We start from the raw sequence: 27228 nt of genomic DNA on the forward strand, positions 1-27228 counted from the left end.
CATGTATTTACTGTCTCTTAGCATTTGATTTTATGACTTAATGCTGCTTAGCACTAATTGAGTCATGCCAGGGTAAATCCAAAGAGGAATAGTAGAATTGTGATTCTAGCCAAAACAATCTCTTGCATTTATAAATTATGAACTTTATTAACTTTAAAAGGTTCATACTGCAGAAACAAGTACTGTCAAATTATAATGAACCTAAGTGCTGATGTGGCTTCTCTGAAAGCAGAGCAAGATGGACTTTGTTTCATCATTACCTCTGCCATTATAAAAAATTATGAGATGTTATGGTCACTGGATCTTAATACAAATTGTTATCAAAATAATATTTTTGCTGGGAGAAAGAATTAAAAATACACATGCATGATTTCCATGCAAGCAAATAAAAAAAAAAAAAAATCAATTGAAGTCTTCAGACGGTTTTCCTCCGGTACGTGTGTATCAACAAAAACCCTCTGTTCAACTCTCCATACACTCCTGTACAATTATTGTCTGTACAATTATTTGATTTTAACAACCATAATTCCTAACACATTTCCCAGCGATCAGATCTTGTTCAGAGGTTGTCGTCCTGCTCCAGTCCATGCTTCTCGATGTAGCGTCTAGAGGAAAGGAAGGTGGGAACAACTAACAGAGCTGACAGGTGGACAACAACGATGAGTGTAAAACGTAGGGCCAAATGTGTCAATTCTATGGGTGGGTGAAATTAAAATCAACCCAAGACTGAATTGCAGCTTTGATCTCACCTTCTTGCAAACTCATACAAGGCCTCCTTCCTCTCTTGTAGGGACATGTGTCGGTCTACTGGCGATTTCCCAAAAGACTTGGCAGCAGGCTATGGGTCAAAATCAACAAAATCTGACTATACAGCAAGCTCCTGATAAATAGAATAGTGTAGCAAGATGGTACCTCAATTACTTTGCTGGCAAGGTAATATGCACTGAATGTACAAAAACATTAGGAACACCTTCCCGATATTGAGTTGCACCCCCTTTTGTCCTCAGAACAGCCTCAATTCATCAGGGCATGGACTCTACTTGGTGTTGAAAGTGTTCCACAGGGATGTTGGCCCATGTTGACACCAATGCTTCCCACGGTTGTGTCAAGTTGGCTGGATGTCCTTTGGGTGGTGGACCATTCTTGATACACACAGGAAATTGTTGAGCGTGAAAAACCCAGGAGTTTTGCAGTTCTTGACACTCAAACCGGTGCGCCTGGCACCTACAACCATACCCCGTTTAAATGCACTTAAATATTTTGTCTTGCCCATTCACCCTCTAAATGGCACACATACACAATCGACGTCTCAAGGCTTAAAAACCCTTCTTTAACCTGTCTACTTCCCTTAATCTACACTGATTGAAGTGGATTTAACAGGGGACATCAATAAGGGATCATAGCTTTCACTCATGGAAAGAGCCGGTGTTCCTAATGTTTTATACACTCAGTGTAGACTACCAGCAGACTTAAGACATCATTTAGATGATTGGCAAACCTTAATGGTGGGAGCAGGTGCAGCTGAAAAGGAGAGGGACCTCCAGGATGGGCCTGGTGCAGATGTGGAGCCGCCTGTGGCCTCCAATGGAAACTCCTCAGTGCTCTCCAGCAGGTTAGTGATAGTCGTGTCCACGCAGTTGGTTTGCACTGTAAAAAGGGTAAGGGAAAAGGTTTGGGAAACACTGCATGCTACTGTGCCTTTTTCTCCCATTGATCCTAATGCAAACTCCATTGGTAACACTTTACTTGAAACCCTGTGTCATAACACGTTACGATAGTAATAACTATGTCATAACAGCTGACAACCCGTCAATATGGTCATAACACTGTCATAACCCATATATTTACACCCTTTGTGACATATATTGCCCTATTTTATGTCTGGTTATGACACCTACATAAGAATGTTAAATTTGAATAAAGCTTTCGGTTGAAAGTTTGTTTCTTAAATCCTTTGATGTAATGAACTATTTACAGTCATGTTTTTTCATTTGATTTTAAATAACTTGTAGAAAACACATTTGACACTGTCAAGAAGCATTATGACCATCATAACTATATAAGCCAGATAGGCCTTCCACATACATGCCCTTATATCAGTCATCAGTCAAAAATAGTATTGTCCTGCTCCTGAAATATGCTCCTGTATTCGTCCCAGTCATCAGCAACAGAGCATTGGGGTAGGCGCATGTCTGACATCAATGTGTGCACAGTTACAATGATAATTTAATATGGTTAATTTTTTAAAGCATATAACATAAACATAATGTTGAAAGGAGGCTATAGTGTCATGGAATGTTTTGCCTTCTGTAGGTTTTTACACACTTATGTACTGACTTGCCTAGTTAAAGGTTAAATAAAAAATAATAAAATGTAGGTGTCATAACCAGCCATAAAATAACTAGTGGTAGGTTTTGTGGATATTTACACTGATTTAGGTGTCATAACCAGCCATAAAATAACACAATATATGTCACAACACGTCTAAATATGCGTCCTGATAGTGTTATGATCATATTTTAAACAGGTTGACCTTGTCATAATGTGTTATGGCACTGGTTTCATGTCAAGTATTACCACCATTTCAATGAAATGCACAAGCGACTTGAATTGGTGCACTGCTCATTTCAAATTCTGTGTCACTGCACTGGAAATGCAAAGCAGAAATGAAGGGATTTGCGTACCCAGGTCTCTGGTGATGATGCCGAGGGGGATGTCAGGCAGAACCTCCTTCACCTGCTGGGCCATCCTGCTGATCCTGAGCTCCTCCACCCCAGAGCTGCGAACCATGAAGCCCAGAGGACGTGGTCTGGCACCCAAATCTGGACACAGACAACAGCAAATACACACCATCACTGACGGTCCCAACCACCTCCAAGTGAGCATAACTTGCACCAAGACCATGCTGTAAGAGAGGCTTTGTCAGGGAAGGTTTCTCCAGGGCTCTCTTACTTGAGGTTGTGGTGTGCGGTGCAACGTGCCGTTTCCTTTTCACGTGCTCGGCTTTGTCTGCTTTGGTAATCTGTGTTGAGACCACGCCGAGCTCGGTGGCTAGGAGCTAAAAATGGACGGCACAAAGACCAATCAGAGGACAATTGAATAACCACTCGCTCAGGTGTTCCATATCATTAAGAATTTTGTAATATCACAAGCTCAGAGCCTGGAATTGGGTGCTTTACGGCAGTCAATGTGATAACTTGCAATATGCACCATTTTTCAATAAGATACATACGGGTTTTGTTTGAGACAATGTGGGCATTAGGGAACAGAAGGCGTTGCAGAACAAGTGTGTAAGGTTTAATTGCTCTCTCCACTGGCTTCCAGTTGAAGCTCGCATCCGCTACAAGACCATGGTGCTTGCCTCCAGGCTCTGATCAGGCCCTACACCCAAATAAGGGCACTGCGTTCATCCACCTCTGGCCTGCTCGCCTCCCTACCACTGAGGAAGTACAGTTCCCGCTCAGCCCAGTCAAAACTGTTCGCTGCTCTGGCTCCCCAATGGTGGAACAAACTCCCTCACGACGCCAGAACAGCGGAGTCAATCACCACCTTCCGGAGACACCTGAAACCCCACCTCTTTAAGGAATACCTAGGATAGGATAAAGTAATCCTTCTCACCCCCCCTTAAAAGATTTAGATGCACTATTGTAAAGTGGCTGTTCCACTGGATGTCATAAGGTGAATGCACCAATTTGTAAGTCGCTCTGGATAAGAGCGTCTGCTAAATGACTTAAATGTAAAATGTAATGTAAGTTTTAATACCCCTTGGATTTTGTTGGCAAACTCTTGAAGAGATTCTTCATCTTGCCTCGACACAGCGGGGAGCCATCTGTGAAAGTAAACGAAACAGGATCTCTACAAGCTTTGTGAGCAGTGATAGTAAACTTAAACTTGCCTCTTGATGTAAACTTGCTTCTAGCTCTAATCAAGCTGGTTGAAAAGTTGACAACAGTCGCTAGTGAAAGTCTACATTCCGCTTGCATAGTCTTCACCTTTTGTTGACTTAAAATTAAATAAGAGTCAATTGGATTTCTTTCCTACTCCACGTTTCTAAAGTGAAAGAAAAATTATAGAAAATGTTCCTAATTAATAAAAAAAACAAATATATTGATTGCGTTCATCTTCACCCGCTCCAGAGTTAATACTTGGTGGAAGCACAAATACAGCTGTGAATCATTTTTAAACAGATTCTACCAACCTTGCACCACCTTTGGGCAACATAAAGCCATTGTTTTTGTCAAAATTGCTCAAGCTAAGTAAATAAGGTTGGGAATCATTGATAGACAGTAATATTCTAACCTTGTCTCTGACTTTCAAGCAGATTTAAGTCAGGACTGAGAATGGACCATTCAGGAAAACTGAACACATATTGGTCTATACCAGGGTTATGTTTTCAGAAGACTAAGACAGGGTTTCCTTTAACTTTTTATTTGGCCTTTGTCCCTTTCATATTTATTTTGATCCTGACAAACTCCCCAGTCCCTGCCGGTGACAAGCATACCCATAACATGATGCTGCCAATACGTTAAAATACAGAAGATTGCATTCACCCCACATTAGTGGCCTTTTAAAAAAATCCACTCCAAATCATCCATTCTGTTTGCAACACGGCCATTAAGTAATACTGCAAGACAACACGGCAAAGAAATTGGCCATTTAGGGACTGGGGAGTTTGTCAGGATCAAAATAAATATGAAAGAGCATACCCAGGAGCAAAGCAGTTTTATTTTTCAGTGGGACAAAAGACGCACCAGAATGGCTTCAAGAGATGTTGAGTGTTCCTGAGTGGTCAAATCTCAGTCGTCTTAAATGTGCATGCAAATCAGAGACAAGCTTTGAAAATTGCTTTCTATCAAAGACTCCCAACCAAACAGAGCTCGAGACATTTTGACCAAAGTTTTCATACCCCTTGACTTACTCCACATTTTGTTGTGTTACAGCCTGAATTCAAAATGGATACATTTTTTTTCTCAACCATCTACACACAATACCCCATGACAGTGAAAGCATATGTTTTTAGAAATGTTAGCGAATTTATTGAAGATTAAATACAGGAATTCACACCTCTGAGTCAATACATGTTAGAATCACCTTTGGCAGCGATTCCAGCTGCGAGTCTTTATGGGTAAGTCTCTAAGAGCTTTGCACACCTGGATTGTATAATATTGGCACATTATTATTATTTCTGTCAAATTGGTTATTGATCATTGCCGGACAACCATTTTCAGGTCTTGCCATAGCTTTTCAAGGTGATTTAAGTCAAAACTATCACTGTCTTCTTGGTAAGCAACTCCAGTGTAGATTTGGAGTTGTGTTTTAGGTTATTGTCCTGCGGAAAGGTAAATTAAATATCCCAGTGTCTGGTGGAAAGCAGACTGAAGTAGGTTTTCATCAAGGATTTTGCCTGTGCGTAGCTCCATTCCGTTTCTTTTTTTAACCAGAAAAACTACCTAGTCCATTACGATTACAAGCATACCCATAACATACCATTATGCTTAAATATGGAGAGTGGTACATTTTTTATTGGATTTTCGCCAAACATAACACTTTGAATTCCAGACAGAAAGTTATTTGCTTTGCCACATTTTAAGACAAAATTTGTTTAGTGCCTTGTTGCAAACAGGGTGCATGTTTTGGAATGTTTTTAGTCGGCACAGGCTTCCTTTTCACTCTGTCAATTAGGCAAGTATTGTAGAGTAACTACAATGTTGTTGATCCATCCTCAGTTCTCCTATAAAAGCTTAAAGTGTGTAACCGTTTAGTTATCATCGGCCTCCCTGAGGGGTTTCTTTCGTCTCCGGAAACTGAGTTAGGAAGGACGCCTGTATCTTTGTAGTGACTGGGTGTACAGATCAATAAGAATTTGTTCTTTATTTAACTAGGCAAGTCAGTTAAGGTTAAAATATATATATATATTTTTTTAATACACCATCCAAAGTGTAATTAATAACTTCACAATGGTCAAAGGGATATTCAATGTGTGCTTTTTAAAATTGTACCCATCTACCAATACATGCTCTTCTTCGCGAGGCCTCCCTGATCTTTGTGGTCGAATCTGTGTTTGAAATTCACTTCTTAACTGAGTGACCTTACAGATAACTGTATGTGTAGAGTACAGAGATGAGGTACTCATTCAAAAATCAAGTTAAAATACATTTATTGCACACAGAATGAGTCCATGCAACTTATGTGACTTGTTATGCACAGTTTTACTCCTGAACTTATGTAGGCTTACTATAACAAAGGGGTTGAATTCTTATTGACGCAAGCTAATTTCTTTTATACCCATCTACCAATAGGTGCCCTTTTTTGCGAGGCACACCTTGGTGTTTGTGGTTGAATCCGTGTTTGAAATTCACTGTTTGTCTGAGGGACCTTACAGATAATTGTATGTGTGTGGGTACAGAGATGAGGTAGTCATTCAAAAACTGTACTGTATGTTGACCTAAGGGTTGGGCAAAGTTGGTAGAATCTGATTGAATATGATTCACAGCTATAATGAATGTCCAAGGTGTTTCCACCAAGTATTAACTCTGGGGGGGGGGTAAAGACATTTTTATTTTTTAATATTCATTAGGAAAATGTTCTATCATTCCATTTGGGAAATGTTCCATTATTTCATTTGTGAAATGTGGTGTAGGATGTTTAGATCTGTAGGAAAAAACACAATGTAATCCCTTAAAACTTTTTGTGACTAGGGGGCAGTATTTTAATTTATGGAAAAATAACGTTCCTGTAGTAAACGGGATATTTTGTCAGGACAAGATGCTAGAATATCAATATAATTGACAGCTTGGGATAGAAAACACTCTAAAGTTTCCAAAACTGTAAAAATATTGTCTGTGAGTATAACAGAACTGATATTGCAGGCGAAAGCCTGAGAAAAATCCAATCCGGAAGTGACTCATCTTTTGAAAGCGCTGCGTTCCAATGCGTCCCTATTGAGCAGTGAATGGGCTATCAACCAGATTACTTTTTCTCCGTATTCCCCAAAGTGTCTACAGCATTGTGACGTAGTTTTACGCATTTATGTTGAAGAATACCCGTAAGAGACTACATTGCACAAGTGGTCACCTGATGGCTCTCAGAGTGATTCACGCGTAAAATACAGAGGTAGCCATTATTCCAATCGGTCCTACTGAAAAACCAATTGTCCCGGTGGATATATTATCGAATAGATATTTGAAAAACACCTTGAGGATCGATTATAAACAACGTTTGCCTTGTTTCTGTCGATATTATGGAGCAAATTAGGTATATTTTTCGGCGTTTTCGTGACTGCAATTTCCGGTCAATTTCTCAGCCAAACGTGAAGAACAAACAGAGCTATTTCGCCTACAAAAATAATATGTTTGGAAAAAAGGAACATTGGCTATCTAACGGGAAGTCTCGTGAGTGAAAACATCCGAAGCTCATCAAAGGTAAACAATTTAATTTGATTGCTTTTCTGATTTCCGTGACCAAGTTACCTGCGCTAGCTGGACAAAATGCTATGCTAGGCTATCAATAAACTTACACAAATGCTTGTCTAGCTTTGGCTGTAAAGCATATTTTGAAAATCTGAGACGACAGGGTGATTAACAAAAGGCTAAGCTGTGTCTCAATATATTTCACTTGTGATTTTCATGAATAGGAATATTTTCTGGGAATATTTATGTCCGTTGCGTTATGCTAATTAGTGTCAGTCGATGATTACACTCCTGGACCCGGGATGGGGAGTCACTAGTTAAGATTGAATTTTAAGGCAGCAAAATGTGAAGTGTGTAGACTTTCACTAGGAACTGTACTACTGATGCTGACTAAACATTAACTCTAAAATGGCAAGATAGTCACATATCTAGGACAAACCACTGCTAATTCTAAGGGAATTTTCCAATGAGTAATGGAGTGAACTTCAAGGACAAACAAAAGTTGTCAAATATCAATTCTATTACGAGGTCCAACCAGAACCTGGACAATGACAAATAGTAAGAGACAGTAATTATTTAGTACCTTACATGGTACACTGTACACGGGACGAAAAAGGTCCACAACAGTTCTGTCAGCCAGAAGGAGTCTGGCGTGCTCTGGAGAAAGAGGAACAAACTACATTAGCGCTTTCATTACAGGAAATCCTCTGCATGTGTCTGACAGAAATATGTTAAGACTAACAGTGATAAATCAAGTGCACAAAAACATATTTAGTCTACCAGCGGTGTGCAAAACAATTTTACAGGTATTCCTAAGGACTGTTGGACGAAATGATGGCTTGATCAACTAATATACGAGTGGTGTCTCAAAACAAACAAAGGAAATAATGTCACACCTTCTTAGAATTTCTATAAAAATGTCATGTTTAGTGTGGAACTTGCTCCTCCCATTTAAATGCACACCCACTCATCTACCATATATTATGAGTCTACTCAACAAGACTGAAGAAACAACAGCTGTCGTCCCTTGAAAGCCCAACTCTTTAAACAAAAACTTTCACCAAATGTATATTGCTAAATATACCACATTGCTTTTATATGAGAAAGAGGCAGTTTAGTTTTGATTGTATTACCAGAGCTAGAAATGGTCTCTTCACTTGCAAGGCCACAGGCTGAATGGAATCAGTCAAGGAGAAAGGCCAGGAGCTGAGGGAGAGAAAACAGGTTGAGCACCAGCTCTGAGCACCAGTGATACACGGACAGTACAGGGGCAGCCTATAGCAGTGTTGGCATTCTGCTCAGGTCAGATTCTCCTCTAATCACCTGCTAATAAATCACTAACCATTTAAGTTGCTAATAGCAATAGTTCTCTGTCCTACTGGTGAAAACTAGGAAATGTATTTGTGAAGGCGAGAGTGGGGTAAGTAATATATATATATATATATTTTACATTCAGCATCACTATGTCAAGGGAAATGTAGTATTCTTTGTAACAAAGATATCTACAAATATTTCAGGATGTGGTATCCCTGGAAATAATCAGAATTAATGTAACCATAAGTTTACAAAAAAAAGTGATTCTCTTGGCACAACTTAGGGTAAGCTGAGCATATGGACAGGGTATGTTGAGCCGCCTTTGGGTAAGTGGGTGATTGTGTCCAGTGACAATGGGTGATGGTGCTGGTTGGTCAAAGTTGAATTCATGGAATGGGGGTGTGGTATATTGTATATATTAAATGTATGCTGACATTCAGATATAGAGCTCTCTGTTCAATATCACTTACCCTTACATTTCTTGACCAGTTGCCTGGGATAGGCATGTTGTTTCGATGTGCCAATTTGTAGGCTAGTTCTTTGCATTTGAAGCTACTAAGACCATGAAACTGATCTGCAAGATTCTTGATATGTTTATCAAGCTGACTCCATGTCATCAGATAAGACCTTGTGTTCCTCTGCTACTCTGTCATAGCCTCTCTTTCACACAGGTACATGTTTGTTTTCTTTTTTGTCAATGCATCCCTTCACTGTCAATTCAGTCTATTTGTTAATCCTTTGCTGCTGCTTGAATGGACTTCTTCCCTTCTCTCACTTCCTTGGCTGCTCTCTCAAGAACCTCAAGAGGGGCTAGACTCCTGCTTGTTTTACATTTGTATACACGGGGCATGATGATGTCTGCTCTGTAACAATAAAAATAGAATATCTTGAGTTCATATGCATGACACATTGCAAAAATATTATGCATATAACTGACAAAACGTAATCATAATTTTTATGGGGTATGGTAGCCATTGGCTCACCGTACCCCAAGGCAAAAATGTTGACTATATCAGCCCACAAAAAGGTACAAGGATGTATTTTCATGCTAGGTTTAAGACCTCATATTGTATCTTATAGAGACCCTAGGCCTTGATGATGACTCTCAGTTCCATTACATAACACAGATAAGTAATTGGACGAAGGCGTCTTCTGCACGGGGGATTTTTGTTAAGAGCCCCGGCGCTCGGTCTGAACACGCAATGCTTGTGGTACGGTTTAAAAAGCATAAGGACCATATCTTTCATATAAGTGAAAACTCATTTTCTAAAAACAAAAAAGGTTCAAATTGATGCACACCTTTATAGGGTTAGTGTTTCCGCAAGGCCATATTACAGTGCTTGTTTACGGAAAACAGAGACCACCTGCGTGAATTAGCTACCTAGCGTTCTCCAAACGTCTGTGTGTAAGCATATCTCTGGACGTGTAGTGGAAGTGTAGTTGTCTGATGGAGGAACCCATAGCTGTATGGATCAGTGCAAAACTGCTACAGTAAATGTATATTTCTTATTCGAAGGATCCTTCCTCACTGATGAAAGATAAGGGTCATATGTTAAGAAAACTTTCGCAAGCGATGATTATTGACATTTCTAAAAGTTAAAACACAGCGTGGGGATTGTAGTTTACATTAGCCAGTCGTGGGCGAAGCTAACCGCTGAGAACTGTAGGGAGAAGGCAGAATGCATAAGGCCACCTAGAGCTTGAATGCATATCCGACCCTCATTAAACGGCCAAATAACAGTAAATAAAAATTCCTAAACAGTAAAATTGCGTGACCAACAGAAATGATTATGCATACAAGGAATTAACATGTTTCATTAAGAGCACACCTTATGCGAGCTGTTCCATGTGACAGATTAAAATCTTGGCTACAAATTTAGAAAGAAGGGGAATCTAATAGCAACAACTAGGATGAGTTGCTAATATGACTAGGACTGTTCCTTTGGTTCCGGAGAATGAAGGAAAGTTGATAAGAAAACCAACAGGAGAGAAATGCTGGTTAATGGGATGAGGAATTCTATTAAATAATTGCCTCCACATACCTCATTTACAGTAAAGTAAAACGTTCAGTAAAACATTTTAAACAATTGTACTGCCTCAAGCTCACAATACAAAGTGGTGGCTGACACACTGATAGCCTGCCTACTGTTGACTATAGCCTTTGCACTCGAATGGCAAATGGGAGACATGTTTTAATTACGAGTTGAGATTGAGAAATAAAAAAAAGCTCTTTAAATCGTGACCATCAAAACAGTTAACATGCGATTGCGTTTAGAATAGTTATTTATTGCACAATGACTGGGCTTCTAAAAGCACGTTTCACTCCAGTAGTTTACAGGCTTTATGAGGAGCTACTCTCGTGCTGTCTGACAGATGGTAGGCTATTCCGCTCTTCAAACTAGGCTCTGTATGCGTGATAAATAACATACATGACGACTAACGAAAACACACACGCCAATGTAATTCCACCAATGAAAATACACACGCCCATTTAATTCCACTAAATAATGCAAATGAATCTATAGACCAATAAGCATGACCGGTCAAATGTATTTTCGGCAGCTAACCAAATAACACAGCGTTTCCCAAACTTGATCTTTGGGACCCCATGGGGTTCATGTTTAGTTGTTTGTGCTAACACTACACAGCAAAGCTTGATGATTAGTTGATTATTTGAATCATCTGTGTAGTGGTAGGGCAAAAAACAAAATGTGCACCCCTTGGGGTCCAGAGGACCGAGTTTGGGAAACCCTGAATTAACAGTTAACCGTTAACATCAATCACTTAAACACAAGCATCATGAAACGTATAACTTAAATTAATTGGACTTTAAGAAAATCTGTTTTTTAGACCAAACCTGCTTACCACTTTTCCCATGTGGCTTCATCCTTCACAGACTCAATGAAATGACCCCTTCCTAAATATTTTAGTAACATTATTAATTTTATGTATGGTTTCCTAGAAACAAAGGGTGGCTCAACTAACCCTTAGGCTCAACTTACCCCACTCTCCCCTATACAAAGAAGGCAGATATAATCAAATACAAAAAATATTTGTCTTTATGCATAGGATTGATATGCACATGATGCTTTAAGCAGCGTGTGGGGCAGTGATACTCTTGGTTTGAAGAAACCAACTTCAGAAACAAATATAGTGACAGACAGAACTCAATACTCTTGAGGACAGGAAAAATGCAGTGTATTGTGGCTCACCTGAACTTGAGCAGGCCAGCGCGCCCATTCGTTGTGTCCTCCTCAGGAAGAGGAGCAGGGGCAGAGTTCCTGGAGAGGAGCAGTATCTCCTGAGGGACTCCATCTCATCCTGGCCCGATATGGCACCCAGCTCCATGAAGCCTCTGGCCCAACACACGAAGCCCGCAGAGTCCTCCAGCATGGGCTGAGCAGAGGAGCAGACAGGTCACATGACATGGTCAAAATAAATAAACACTGGTTGATGGCCAACGGTTGAGTCAATGCAGCTGTATCTCTAAACAAAGAGATCTTTGTTCAGTTGGGCAAGCACAACTCCAGGAGCTCAAAATGCAACACTATAAATAGCATCACTTCATCAACCAAAATACTCACTGTATTGCACGAGGTTAGAAGATTGACAATGTTGTGGTCAAACTGGGTCACGTGATTGCAAATGTACAGTTTTGTGCTTTTGTCTCTTAAACGTGGGCTGTTCTGTCTCACGTGCATACCAAGGACTGAGGACATTACTCTCACAATGAATCTGGAACAGGAAGAAAGCTTTGAGTTAGATTCTGTAAGCACAAAACAGGAGAATATGTTTTGAAACTGAGAAATACTACATGAACTCTAGCGCGGCAGGTAGCCTAGTGGTTAGTGTTGGACCAGCAACTAAAGGCTGCTGGATCAAATCCCCGCGCTGACATCTGTCGTTCTGCCCCTGAACAAGGCAGTTAACCCACTGTTTCCCGGTAGGCCCGTCATTGTAAATAAGAGTTTTTCTTAACTGACTTGCCTAGGTTACATTTTAAAAAACTATTCCAAATCTGACTAGACTTCCCACAATTGGCTCTCCCAAATTTGCACTCTTCTTCCCATATTGGGAGAAGCCAATTGTTGCAGTCTAGTCAGATGTTGGTTTTATTATAAGGAGGAAGTCAGCCCAAGGTGTATGATGACATTATATTGCTGAGTCAACCTTCAACTGCTTGTCAATAATGTAAAACGACCCTTACCTTCTAGCAAGACTGTCTGGGAGTGCACAGCTCACCAAAAACACATGTGCACCTACGAAGATTCGTAGTAACATCAAACACAGGCCAACTGGAGAGTAAAGCAATACCAGCAACAGGACCAGTCCATCGTTTGGCAACCTGTTTAAGACACAGATTTTCAGTGTGGTCATTGTCAAGCAGAATATTCCGAGTTCAATTGGACAGATTAAAAATGAGCAAGATTATAAAACTGCTAACGTTAGTTGGCTAAACGTGTTAAGAATAACAGCTGCATCATGTTGCTTAGATGGCTACTAGCTAGCAAACGAATGTTACTTATTGATACTAATCAAGATAACAGCTAACTAGTTAGCTAACGTCGTTCATAACAATACTGATGTATTTTGGGCTAATTTTGCTACCTAATAAGCTAAATGGAAGGCAAGAAGACTATGACCTAGCTAGCTACTAGCCAGAGCAGATTATGATCAGCCAAGACTATGGAAAATGTTTGCTATGGGAGTACTGATAAGCTACTTTAGCAAGCTGCTAGTTAGCTAACGTTAGATACTTGTCTTGACAACAACACATCTTGTTCTTACCGCTGGAAGTCAAACATCTGTTCTATTCCTTGAGTTTCCATTATTTCACCTTATCTGTCGGTTGGGTAATTATTTACACGGGTTACATTCATGCATACTAGCTTGCTAATCAAACGTAAACACTAATTTCAAACGATAAAAAGGTAAAACTGGCAACACCTCGTTAGCTCATGTTGTAGCTGGCTAACGTGTCCAGTTAGTCTACCTTGGGCGCCATGTTGAACAGTAGAACGAACAGAAGTGTGACGTTTTCCCACCACTTCCGGTTCCTTTTTTGTCGTTAGCGTTTGACACTCCAAAAATGGTCACCACAAGCTAGAAAGAGCTAAGGAAAACAGTCACCATATTCAACTTGCTCCTGCATCGTTATTTTCATGTTTTGTGATATCTCTGGGGAGAATTTGAAATGATAATATTTTACTTTTGATACTTAAGTATATTTGAGCAATTACAGTTACTTCTGATACTTAAGTATATTTCAAACCAAACACTTTAAATACTTTTACTCAAGTAGTATTTTACTGGGTGACTCACTTTTACTTGAGTCATTTTCTATTAAGGTATCTGAACTTTTACTCAAGTATGACAATTGGGTACTTTTTCCACCAATGCTACAACGTCATGCACAACAGTGCAGTTACCTACCTAGCTATTCACAATTTCTGGAAGCTAGCTAGCTAGCCTACTTTCTATTTGTATGTCTTGACTAGATGGCTTGTTTTTCTGTCTCTTCTGTTGCTAACTATGTATTTCCTTTGTAATGACCTCTACAAAAGAAACATTTGCAGGCACAAGGTGTTCTGAACCTTAGGTTCTGCATGCAAAAACACTGCTGGGACAGTGGCCCTGCCAATCATACCATTCTACCTACCCCAGCTTGTTCTCCAAAGTCTCCAAAACAGAGTGTACCACTGGCAGCACATGGGAAACTGTGAGGATCCAGGTAATGGCAGCTATGAGGAGGATGCACAATGTCAAATATTAGAGCAAGGATGGGCAACTGGGCATTTGGCCCCCTTTTGTAGGACAGCAGACCAAAAAATAAAAGTGTTTTATTTTTTTTAGGAACGCAGTTGAGTATCAAATTACTATTGAGAGTTAGAATAATAGAATATACAAGGTGTAATTTTGAAATTTGGTTGCGCATCAGCAGTCAATTAGCTCATGTTAGTGGTACGCAGACCCACGAGCCACTGCGGCCCCTATTTTTTCGTGGACCCCACACACATCCAAGTTTCCCATCCCTGTATTAGAGTGACCGCTCTAACAATGGAAGTACATGTCCTCAAAGATGGAATGCAGGTGGGAGGAGGCAAAATCAGGTGGGACCATTCTAGCCAAAGAGAGGTCATATGTATGCCAGCCAGCCAGCCATACATACATACATACATACATACATACATACATACATACATACATACATACATACATACATACATACATACATACATACATACATACATACAGAGAGAGAGAGAACTCATCTTTGTATCTGTACAATTATAGTGTCTGAGACAGCATGGGCAGAGCCATTGAGGCGGTCTTCATTTTAAAGTAGTACATTTTCTTCTTCATTGGCTGATTGCTCCCAGTTCAGTAGTTGACTACCTTAAAATGGTGGAAGCCCTTGATGACAATGTCCATCCTGAAATGTCTTATTGGATAATCATGATGAGACCTCTATCTCTATGACAACAGGCAAAACTCCAATATCAAGTCGTTTTCAGGTAAGTTGCCAAAATGCCACATGCGTCCACTTATGTCTGTGCAATTGTAACAACCTAACCATTACAAAACTTATATTCAATCAAATAAGCCTCACGTAGCAAATTAGAAAGCTTTTTTGTTGTTGACCAAATTCGACAGTCTCATTAGCTAGGTAACAGTGTCTAGGTTTCCATCCACTTGGCGACAGATTTTCATGCAAATATTCTAAAATCTGCATAAAAACAATATATTCTCCCACCAGAGGGGTGTTTGCATCAAACTGACATTTATTGCTAAAAAGGCTTTGCTTGGTGATGTAGTGTACATTACAACAATCGTTGCTGTTAAATTCCCATGTACCGAATAAAATAGAAGTTAAATGTGTTTCCATCGCATTTTCAACTCTACTGATGTTTTTTCAGTATACACTGCAGTTGTAGCTTACATGAGGAAATTATGGACAAAATAGTTGTTTTGTTGTTTTTGTGACAAACAAAACACAAACCAAGAGACATTTACCCCCCCCCCCCCTCTCATATGCACAAAAAGCTTATGGCTCTCAAATTGTGTGCAATTGTGTTTACATCCCTGTTAGTGAGCATTTCTTCTTTGCCAAGATAATCCATCCACCTGACAGGCTGTGGCATATCAACATGCTGATTAAAGAGCATGATTATTACACAGGTGCACCTTGTGTAGCTCAGTTGGTAGAGCATGGCGCTTGTAACGCCAGGGTAGTGGGTTCAATCCCGGGACCACCCATTAGAATGTATGCACATGAAATAAAAGGTCAAATGGCATATATTATTATATTATATATTAGACAATAAAAGGTCACTCTAAAGTGTGCAGTTTAGTCACACAAATGTGCCAGGAGTACCCTGGGGGCAGAGCATACAGACAGGGGTTGAGTTTATGTTCATCTGGAAAAGTTGTTTAGGAGTCCCATAATTCATGTGGCAAAATTGTAGTAAGTCATTTGGGTTCCTGATGAGAATATGATGTTGGACCAGACAGTACTCCAGTTAATATCTACTGCTGGTATATCTTTGTTCCATTGTTAATAGATTGGTAATATGTTGGTTTGAATAGGAATATATACCATGCTGGTTTGAGACAAGGTAGCGCGTCCTGTTCACCGGATGTGCTACCTTGTCTCGAACATGCTGTTTTCGACTCTCTCTCTCTCTCTCTCTCTCTCTCTCTCTCTCTCTAATATATAATATATAATAATATATGCCATTTAGCAGACGCTTTTATCCAAAGCGACTTACAGTCATGTGTGCATACATTCTACGTATGGGTGGTCCCGGGAATTGAACCCACTACCCTGGCGTTACAAGCGCCATGCTCTACCAACTGAGCTACAGAAGAATTCTCTCTCTCTCGCTACCGCACCTGCTGTCTCTAACTCTAAATAATTGACTATGAAAAGCCAACTGAACATTTACTCCTGAGGTGCTGACCTGTTGCACCCTCTACAGCCACTGTGATTATTATTATTTGACCATGCTGGTCATCTATGAACGTTTGAACATCTTGGTCATGTACTGTTATAATCTCCACCCGGCACAGCCAGAAGAGGACTGGCCTCCCCTCAGAGCCTGGTTCCTCTCTAGGTTTCTTCCTAGGTTCCTGCTTTTCTAGGGAGTTTTTCATAGCCACCGTGCTTCTACATCTGCATATTGCTTGCTGTTTGGGGTTTAGGCTGTGTTTCTGTACAGCACTTTGTGACATCGGCTGATGTAAAAATGGCTTTATAAATACGTTTGATTAATATATATAATTTGGAGGCTGCCCTTACCCTTGCCATTATTATGTTGTGGATAGGATGAGATGATCAGATCCCCAACGTACTCCATAAGCACTTAGAGCAGAACAAAGCTGCAATTAAAATTAAAACCAGGCAGATGGTATTGCTTTTTCATGTCTTGGAACGCATGTAGGTTTCAACTGTCCACAATGTCAGAGAAAGTATGAATTCCCCCTCAAGCTGGAAAACATATAGGCTGGCCACCCAAAAGGAGACTGTCATTATTAAACAATGGCATATTTTTTTATTTATCCTTTAACTAGGCAAGTCAGTTAAAAACAAATTGTTATTTACAGTGACGCCTACCAAAAGGCCTCCTGCGTGGACAGGGGCTGGAATTGAAAATAAAATAAATAATATGGGGGTGATTAATAATATATTTGCAATTGTTCCCCATTGAACGCCATGCTGTAAGCATTTGCGTGATGATTGGGTCAAAGGTTAGCTTTTTTGATTGAGATGTTGAAATATACCAGATCTTGGAGCCTGTACGGCTTTGCTATATTCTCCTCCAGGGGGCGCCAGGCCACTGGGTCTAAATCACACACGTGTTGGGCGCAGAATAAATATACGTTTTATTTGTCAAACGGCAGCCAAGCGTCGATCATAATAACACCAGAATAAGACACTCGATATTTATTGAAAAGATGCATCAAGCTCATCACAACATATTTCATCTGAAGCCTAATAAACTGCATACTTTCCTGAGTTCCTGGGAGGGCCGCACAACATATCATTGGTAACTCCCAAGTTTACTTCGATATTATTGTTGTTATATAAATAGTTGTGCATAAAGGCTTTCCACCGCCATTTCCCGCATACCTCATTTTACCGACAAAAAAATATCCCAGCTTGTCGAGAATATATTTTTGTCTACATTTGGAAAGTTAACTGACAAATTCGTTGTTTCTATCCGGATTGTCGTGACATTTTGTTTCCGACATGTTACTTTTACTCTCAGATTTTGGGCGGAGTAATCAAATCAAATTATGTTGGTCACATACACATGGTTACCAGATGTTAATGCGAGTGTAGTGAAATGCTTGTGCTTCTGGTTCCAGCAGTGCAGAAATATCTAACAAGTAATCAAACAATTCCCCAACAACTACCTAATACACACATCTAAAAGGGGTCAATGAGAATATGTACATTTAAATATATGGATAAGCGATGACCGAGCAGCATAGGAAAGGTGCAACTAGATATCATATGCATATACTGTATTATATACTTTGAGTAATGTAAGATATGTAAACATTATTAAAGTGGCATTGTTAAAGTGACTAGTGATCAATTTGTTAAAGTGGCCAGTGATTGGGTCTCTATGTAGGCAGCAGCCACTCTGCTGGGTTAAGTGATTGCTGTTTAGCAGTCTGATGGCCTTGATAGAAGCTATTCTTCAGTCTCTCGGTCAAGGCTTTGATGCGCCTGTAATGACCTCGCCTTTTGGATGGTAGTGGTGTGAATTGGCAGTGGCTCCAGTGGTTGTTGTCTTTGATATTTTTTGCCTTCCTGTGACATCGGGTGCTATAGGTGTCATGGAGGTCAGATAGTTTGCCTCGGGTGATGCGTTGTGCAGACCGCAACCTTGCGGTTGAGGGCCGAGCAGTTGCCATACCAGGTTATGATACAGTCTGACAGGATGCTCTCTCAACAGGATGTGGATCTGTAGAAGTTAGTCAGGGTTTTGGGTGACAAGCCAAATTTCTTCAGCCTCCCGAGGTTGAAGAGGTGCTGTTGCGCCTTCTTCACCACACTGTCTGTGGGTGGACCATTTAAGTTTGTCGTTGATGTGTACACTGAGGAACTTGAAACTTTCTCCACTGCTGTCCCTTCGATGTAGATAGGGGGGTGCTCCCTTTGCTGTTTCCTGAAGTCCACGATCATCTCCTTTTGTTTTGTTGACGTTGAGTGAGAGGTTATTTTTCTGACACCACACTCCGAGTGCCCTCACCTCCTTGTAGGCTGTCTCGTCGTTGTTGGTAATCAAGCCCACTACTGTTGTGTCGTCTGCAAACTTGATGATTGAGTTGGAGGCGTGCATGGCCATGCAGTCATGGGTGAACAGGGAGTACAGGAGGGGCCTGGGCACGCACCCTTGTGGGGCCCCAGTGTTGAGGGTCAGCGAGGGGGAGATGTTGTTTCCTACCTTCACCACCTGGTGGCAGCCTGTCAGAAAGACCTGGACCCAATTGCTCAAGGTGAGGTTGAGACCCAGGGTCTCCAGCTTGATGATGAGCTTGGAGGGTACTATGGTGTTGAATACTGAGCTGTAGTTAGTGAACAGCATTCTTACATAGGTATTCCTCTTATCCAGATGGGATAGGGCAGTCTGATGGAGATTGCATCGTCTGTGGACCTGTTAGGGCGGTTTGCAAACTGAAGTGGGTCTAGGGTGGCCAGTAAGGTGGAGGTGATATGATACTTTATTAGTCTCTCAAAGGACTTCATGTTGACAGAAGTGAGTGCAACGGGGCAGTAGTCATTTACAGTTGAAGTCTGAAATTTACACACACAGGTTGGAGTCATTAAAATTGTTTTTTTTTCAACCACTCCACAAATTTCCTGTTGACAAACTGTAGTTTTGGCAAGTCGATTAGGACATATACTTTGTGCATGACACAAGTAATTTTTCCAACAATTGTTTACCTATAGATTATTTCACTGTATCACAATTCCAGTGGGTCAGAAGTTTACATACACTAAGTTGACTGTGCCATTAAACAGCTTGGGAAATTCCAGAAAATGACGTCATGGCTTTAGAAGCTTCTGATAGGCTAATTGGACATAATTTGAGTCAATTGGAGATGTACCTGTGGATGCATTTCAAGGCCTACCTTCAAACTCAGTGCCTCTTTGCTTGACATCATGGGAAAATCTAAAGAAATCAGCCAACACCTCAGAAAACAAATTATAGACCTCCACAAGTCTGGTTCATCCTTGGGAGAAATTTCAAATGCCTGAAGGTACCACGTTCATCTGTACAAACAATAGTACAGTATATGGGACCACGCAGCTGGGACCACGCAGCTGTCATACCACTCAGGAAGGAGATGTGTTCTGTCTCCTAGAGATGAATGTACTTTGGTGCGAAAAGTGGAAATCAATCCCAGAACAACAGCAAAATACCTTGTGAAGAAGCTGGAGGAAACAGGTACAACAGTATCTATATCCACAGTAAAACGAGTCCTATATCGACATATCCTGAAAGGCCGCTCAGCAAGGAAGAAGCCACTGCTCCAAAACCGCCATAAAAAAGCCAGACTATGGTTTGCAACTGCACATGGAGACAAAGATCGTACTTTTTGAAGAAATGTCCTCTGGTCTGAGGAAACAAAAATATAACTGTTTGGCCATCATGTTGTGGGGGTTCTTTGCTGCAGGAGGGACTGGTGCACTTCACAAAATAGATGGCATCATGAGGAAGAAAAATTATGCGGATATATTGAAGCAACATCTCAAGAGATCAGTCAGGAAGTTAAAGCTTGGTCGCAAATGGTTCTTCCAAACGGACAGTGACCACAAGCATACTTCCAAAATTGTGGCAAAATGGCTTAAGGACAAAGTCAAGGTATTGGAGTGGCCATCACGAAGCCTTGACCTCAATCCGATAGAAAATTTGTGGGCAGAACTGAAAAAGCATGTGTGAGCAAGGAGACCTACAAACCGGACTCAGTTACACCAGCTCTGTCAGGAGGAATGGGCCAAAATTCACCAAACCTATTGTGGGAAGCTTGTGGGAGGCTACTCAAAATGTTTGGCCCAAGTTAATCAAATTAAAGGCAATGCTACCAATTACTAATTGAGTGTATGTAAACTTCTGACCCACTGGGAATGTGATGAAAGAAATACAAGCTGAAATAAATCTTTCTACTATTATTCTGACATTTCACATTCTTAAAATAAAGTGGTGATCCTAACTGACCTAAGACAGGTAATTTTTACTAGGATTAAATGTCAGGAATTGTGAAAAACTGAATTTAAATGTAATTGGCTAAGATGTATCTAAACTTCAGATTTCAACTGTATTTCAGTTACCTTTGCCTTCTTGGATACAGGAACAATGGTGGCCATCTTGAAGCATGTGGGGAAAGCAGACTGGGATAGGTAGCGATTGAATATATCCATAAACACACCAGCCAGTAAAACCTCTTTCTACCTTTCTGACAACGTCCAATATGTATGGGTGGTTCCATTTTGGTTTTAAGCACTTTTTGACCACACCCCTTTTGGTTTCAACAAACTTTCCATACTCTTTCTTATCTTATATATAATATGTATGTTGTGTCTTAACCGATGGCGGTCACAAGACAAACACCCCAGATGATGTAAAATAGGGTTACAAGATATGCGGAAAATGGAAACAAATCTGAGATTGACCTTAAAGGTTAAATTACAATTTTTATTAAAAAACTTTTTTTCAACTCAACCGTTTTATCTTTTCCAGTGATGCAGACATGGATTTCTCGTCGTATGGTCGTGTATGCAAAATGGGTCAACTTTAGGCACCTTTATCTCCTGAATGTGTTGGGATTCAGGTTCAAAAAATCACTTTCTGACCACTTCCACCATAGGCAAATATGTATGGAAAGTTTTGTTCAAATGAAAAAGGGTGCGATTAAAAAAGTGATTAAAATCAAATGGAACAGCCCATATGCATAGTCTTAATCATCTACTGATCTCTAGCTTCATTGACTTTTTGGATTGAAATCTAACAATTTGCTGTAATTGTTCTGCTTTTCTCTATGCAACAGGCTCCTCTGCTGTCAAAGAGAGAGAGGAGGATCTCAAGCAGTGACAAGCTGGTGAATGTCTTATAGGACCTACTAGAATCCCATGGTGAGAGATGGACTGAGGATCTGAGAGACGATATGCATCATGGTGGCCAGCGCCACGGAGACTTAGTGGTCTTAGGGGAAAAACACTTTTTCTCAGCCAGTATGGAAGAAAACAGGTATGCTATAGTATAGCATACAAACTGTTATAATATTGATACAGGCCTAATTTTACGTTCTGTATGGGTTTAGTGTGTGTGTGTGTTTATTCCAATGCATCTGTTACAGGTCCAGATTTGTGGCCAGCAGTGGCCTAAGCACTGGGTGCAGAACATTTGGCAAAGAATGCTTGAATCTCCATGGATGGATTAAGAACTCCGGTAGTGACCATGCTAGTTGGAGAGGACAGCTGGGTGACACATGTAGACAACAATATCAGGTAATGACTCCTTTAAGCCTTTCAATGACATCACTATCAGTATTCTTAAAAAAATTGGTACCAGAAGTGTTACTTTGTAGTCTCAATGGAATAGTTGCATGTTATGTACTCCTTGTCCAATTGTTTTGTCATGTTTTACAACTTTCTTTGAGGGATGAGTTTGACGTGACCAGGTGCGCATGTTCTCTGCTGGCAACATCACAGAGAAGCTCAGGGTTGCCTTATTCAACTGCAGTGGGGAGACTGTGGTGGATTTATATGCAGGTAAGAAAATACATCTTGTATATATCTGTGTATATTATCCATGAATTACAGAAAATATTAATCTATGCATAATTTAGCACTATAGGATTATATTGTTATTCCTTATATTGTTATTCTTTATTAGGTATTGGCTACTTAACTATCCCATTCTTGGTGCATGCGGGGGCCAGCCATGTTCATGCTTGTGAGTGGAACCCAGATGCCGTGGAAGCCCTGCAAAGAAACTTGGGAGTTAAATGGAGTGTGGCATCACTGCACCGACCACAAGAGACAACCGGCAAGTAAGGAACATCTTTATACTGGAAATCAGAACTCAACAAGTTTATGTGATCTGAGAATAATCGTTTTGGGTGTTTTTCCAGCTCCCATTGTGTAACCTGGCTGACCGGGTGAATTTGGGTCCAGCTCTGCGGGTGGCTGGCCTGTTGCCTGTCGACTACTGAGGAAGAGGACCAGTGGCATGTTGCATATTCACCAGAATGTTACCGCACCACTTCATATTACAGACTGTGACACTTCCTCTGTTCCTGTCATGGAGAGAGTGGACATTTCTGGAGGAGACCAAGAAGAGGTGTCTCCTAAGGGGAGTGACAGAGAAGTTTGGGGTGCCTGGACAAAGGACACAGCCATCCACATTGCCTCTCTACTGCAGGACATCACTCTGGACTGGCGTCCAGCACATTGAGCATGTCAAGTCATACGCCATGTAGTACTATTCTTAGAATGCAGGCCACTCTGAGGAGACAAAAGACAGGACTGTAGCATGACTCTTATTTGTGTAGTCGTACCAGTGGCGGACTGGGACCAAAAATTGCCCCTTTCTAACACACCGGCCCATTTTTTTCACCTTGAGGCCCCCATTATTAGCAAGATAATGAGAATTTTGCGCTAAAAACCCAAATTAGACAGGCCCACTAGGCTAAAAATGGACCAGTCCATCTGGCGTACTCTGCCATTTGTGTCTATTAATAAATTGTTGCACACAAATTTAAGTTAATCATAATGGAGTTTTTTTTAAAGAAAAACATGTTTTATAGGTTTATACAATGTGAAAATTAAACTGTTGTTTACCGGTTGTTGTACAACTGATTTTACATATGTTTATACATGCAATCACTCTGGCTGCTTTGTGTGATGTACACTGCTCAAAAAAATAAAGGGAACACTTAAACAACACAATGTAACTCCCACGTCAATCACACTTCTACGAAATCAAACTGTCCACTTAGGAAGCAACACTGATTGACAATAAATTTCACATGCTGTTGTGCAAATGGAATAGACAACAGGTGGAAATTATAGGCAATTAGCAAGACACCCCCAATAAAGGAGTGGTTCTGCAGGTGGGGACCACAGACCACCTCTCAGTTCCTATGCTTCCTGGCTGATGTTTTGGTCACTTTTGAATGCTGGCGGTGCTTTCACTCTAGTGGTAGCATGAGACAGTCTACAAACCACACAAGTGGCTCAGGTAGTGCAGTTCATCCAGGATGGCACATCAATGTGAGCTGTGGCAAGAAGGTTTGCTGTGTCTGTCAGCGTAGTGTCCAGAGCATGGAGGCACTACCAGGAGACAGGCCAGTACATCAGGAGACGTGGAGGAGGCAGTAGGAGGGCAACAACCCAGCAGCAGGACCGCTTCCTCCGCCTTTGTGCAAGGAGGAGCAGGAGGAGCACTGCCAGAGCTCTGCAAAATGACCTCCAGCAAGCCACAAATTTATCTGCTCAAACGGTCAGAAACCGACTCCATGAGGGTGGTATGAGGGCCCGACGTCCACAGGTGGGGGTTGTGCTTACAGCCCAACACCGTGCAGGACGTTTGGCATTTGCCAGAGAACACCAAGATTGGCAAATTCGCCACTGGTGCCCTGGGCTCTTCACAGATGAAAGCAGGTTCACACTGAGCACACGTGACAGACGTGACAGAGTCTAGAGATGCCGTGTAGAACGTTCTGCTGCCTGCAACATCCTCCAGCATGACTGGTTTGGCAGTGGGTCAGTCATGGTGTGGGGTGGCATTTCTTTGGGGGGCCGCACAGCCCTCCATGTGCTCGCTAGAGGTAGCCTGACTGCCATTAGGTACCGAGATGAGATTCTCAGACCCCTTGTGAGACCATATGCTGGTGCGGTTGGCCCTGGGTTCCTCCTAATGCAAGACAATGCTAGACCTCATGTGGCTGGAGTGTGTCAGCAGTTCCTGCAAGAGGAAGGCATTAATGCTATGGACTGGCCCGCCCGTTCCCCAGACCTGAATCCAATTGAGCACATCTGGGACATCATGTCTCGCTCCATCCACCAATGCCACGTTGCACCACAGACTGTCCAGGATTTGGCGGATGCTTTAGTCCAGGTCTGGGAGGAGATCCCTCAGGAGACCATCCACCACCTCATCAGGAGCATGCTTAGGCATTGTAGAGAGGTCATACAGGCACGTGGAGGCCACACACACTACTGAGCCTCATTTAGACTTGTTTTAAGGACATTACATCAAAGTTGGATCAGCCTGTAGTGTGGTTTTCCACTTTAATTTTGAGTGTGACTCCAAATCCAGACCTCCATGGGTTGATAAATTTGATTTCCATTGATAATTTGCGTGTGATTTTGTTGTCAGCACATTCAACTATGTAAAGAAAAAAGTATTTAATAAGAATATTTCATTCATTCAGATCTAGGATGTGTTATTTTAGTGTTCCCTTTATTTTTTTGGGCAGTGTATTTTTGTCTCTACCTTCTTGCACGTTGTGCTGTTGTCTGTGCCCAGTAATGTTTGTTCCATGTTTTGTGCTGCTGCCATGTTGTGTTGCTACCATACTGTGTTGTCATGTGTTGCTGCCATGCTATGTTGTTGTCTTAGGTCTCTCTTTAAGTAGTGTTGTGTTGTCACTCTTGTCATGATGTGTGTTTTGTCCTATATTTGCATTTCTTACAAAAAAAATATCCCAGCCTCATCCCGGCAGGAGGCTTTTTGCCTTTTGGTAGGCTGTCATTGTAAATAAAAATGTGTTCTTAAATGACTTGCCAAGTATAGTAGCCTGTATGATGCCTCTCTGGGGACACATTTGTAAAATGTCTTTATAAATATTGTAACCATAGGAATAAATATTTGCATAAAATAAGGGCTACTAAGCCTACTGTATAATCACACACACACATTTTTTTTTCTTCAATAGCTAACTTGAAATTCTCTTGATTTACCAAAGCCAAACATTTTGAATTGGTTGCAGTTAAAGTGAACGTATATAAAGAGTCCCACATCACTGTACTAGGCTGCTACAGACCGCCCTCGGCTTTGGGAGACGCACTTAACTCTCTTTCTGATGTCCTGCACAAGTTAAATGACTCTGAATGAATTATTTTAGATTTGAACTGAGACATGCTTATATCTGTATCAGACTCTTTTAAAGATCTGTGTAACTCTGAATCTCGCTCATTTAATTAATGTGCCTACAAGACCGAATCCCAGAGCACCTAACAAATCAACACTATTGGACATTATTCTAACGAATACTCCTCACAAATACACATCGACTGGGATATTCTGTAATGATGTCAGTGATCACTGTGCAATTGCTTGTGTTAAAAATACAAAAATTACCAAAGCCAAACCCCGTTATATTTTTAAAATACATTTTAGACAGTTTGATGAGAAAGCGTTCCTACATGATCTGTACCACAATATTGACAGAGTATGTCTGATTCCCAATCTTGACACTGCCTGGGACTATTTTTATATGAAATTTGTGTCGATTTGTAATAAGCATGCCCCTGTGAAGAAATATAGATTCAGTGGAAGGGACAATCCCTGCTTTTCAGATAACTGAATTCATTAGAAAGAGAAATATCTCTTGGGCTCAAGCTAGACATACAAATTCTCCTGTTGACTGGGCCTCCTTCAGAGCGCTAAGAAACAAATGCACAGGATTGATCAGGAAGTCCAAATCAGATTACTATTTAAATGCAGTCACAGAGAACCTAAACAAACCTACCATGTTCTGGAAGCGAATCAAATCTGTGTCAGGTTCTAATGTCTCCTCTGGCCTTCCTGACCATTTAATGATGGATTCTAATGAAGTGAAGGATAAAGCAGATATTGTAGGGGTTTTTAACAAGCACTTCATATCTGCTGGTTCAGTTTTTGATAATGGTGGGGCCCAGGCCTCTAATGTAAGCTCTGTTACAGTCAACTATGATATGGGCCCTCATGTGAACCATTTAAACTTTGAGCCTGTTTCTTATACTGAGGTCTATAAAGCACTAAAGGCAATAGACACTAAAAAGTCTGCAGGTCCAGACAACCTGGATCCCTACCTCTTAAAGATACCAGCTGGTATTATTACTGAGCCTGTGGCTCATATTTTCAACTTGAGTCTCTTGACCAATTCCATACCCAGCATTTGGAAATCAGCTTATGTTCTCCCACTGCTAAAGGGTGGAGATCCCTCAGATGCTAATAACTATGGTCCTATCTCTAAACTCCCTATCCTGGCCAAAGTCTATGACTCCCTAGTGAACTCAGTTACAAAACTTCTTAATTGAAAAGAACATACTGAGCGGGGTTCAGTCTGGCTTTAGATCTAGGCACATCACCACAACTGCAGCGATTGCAGTGGCAAATGACATCATTCATGGATTTGATAAAAAGCAACATTGTGCTGCTCTGTTTGTGGATTTATCAAAGGACTTTGATTCAGTTGACCATGAATTGTTGCTAGCTAGACT

General features: G+C 40.9%; 2 protein-coding genes across 2 annotated transcripts; one reads left to right on the forward strand and one right to left on the reverse strand.

Moving 5' to 3' along the window:
• Positions 1-122: 122 nt before the first annotated feature.
• On the reverse strand, positions 123-13765 carry LOC124011235 (lipid droplet-regulating VLDL assembly factor AUP1-like). The gene is given in 14 exon segments (XM_046324388.1): positions 123-605; positions 750-838; positions 1499-1647; positions 2685-2822; positions 2953-3058; positions 3763-3829; positions 7993-8066; positions 8543-8615; positions 11936-11984; positions 11987-12119; positions 12308-12458; positions 12931-13068; positions 13512-13565; positions 13671-13765. Coding segments are annotated over 13 exon segments (1254 nt in total). The 5' UTR covers positions 13553-13565; positions 13671-13765; the 3' UTR covers positions 123-559.
• trmt12 (tRNA methyltransferase 12 homolog) lies at positions 13727-23799 on the forward strand. The gene is given in 10 exon segments (XM_046323327.1): positions 13727-13736; positions 14323-14484; positions 22095-22245; positions 22398-22422; positions 22425-22509; positions 22634-22737; positions 22739-22773; positions 22775-22790; positions 22872-22908; positions 22911-23799. Coding segments are annotated over 10 exon segments (909 nt in total). The 3' UTR covers positions 23195-23799.
• The last annotated feature ends 3429 nt before the right edge of the window (positions 23800-27228 follow it).

The sequence above is a fragment of the Oncorhynchus gorbuscha genome, linkage group LG23 (assembly GCF_021184085.1).
Source record: "Oncorhynchus gorbuscha isolate QuinsamMale2020 ecotype Even-year linkage group LG23, OgorEven_v1.0, whole genome shotgun sequence".
NCBI classification, from domain to species: Eukaryota; Metazoa; Chordata; class Actinopteri; order Salmoniformes; family Salmonidae; genus Oncorhynchus; species Oncorhynchus gorbuscha.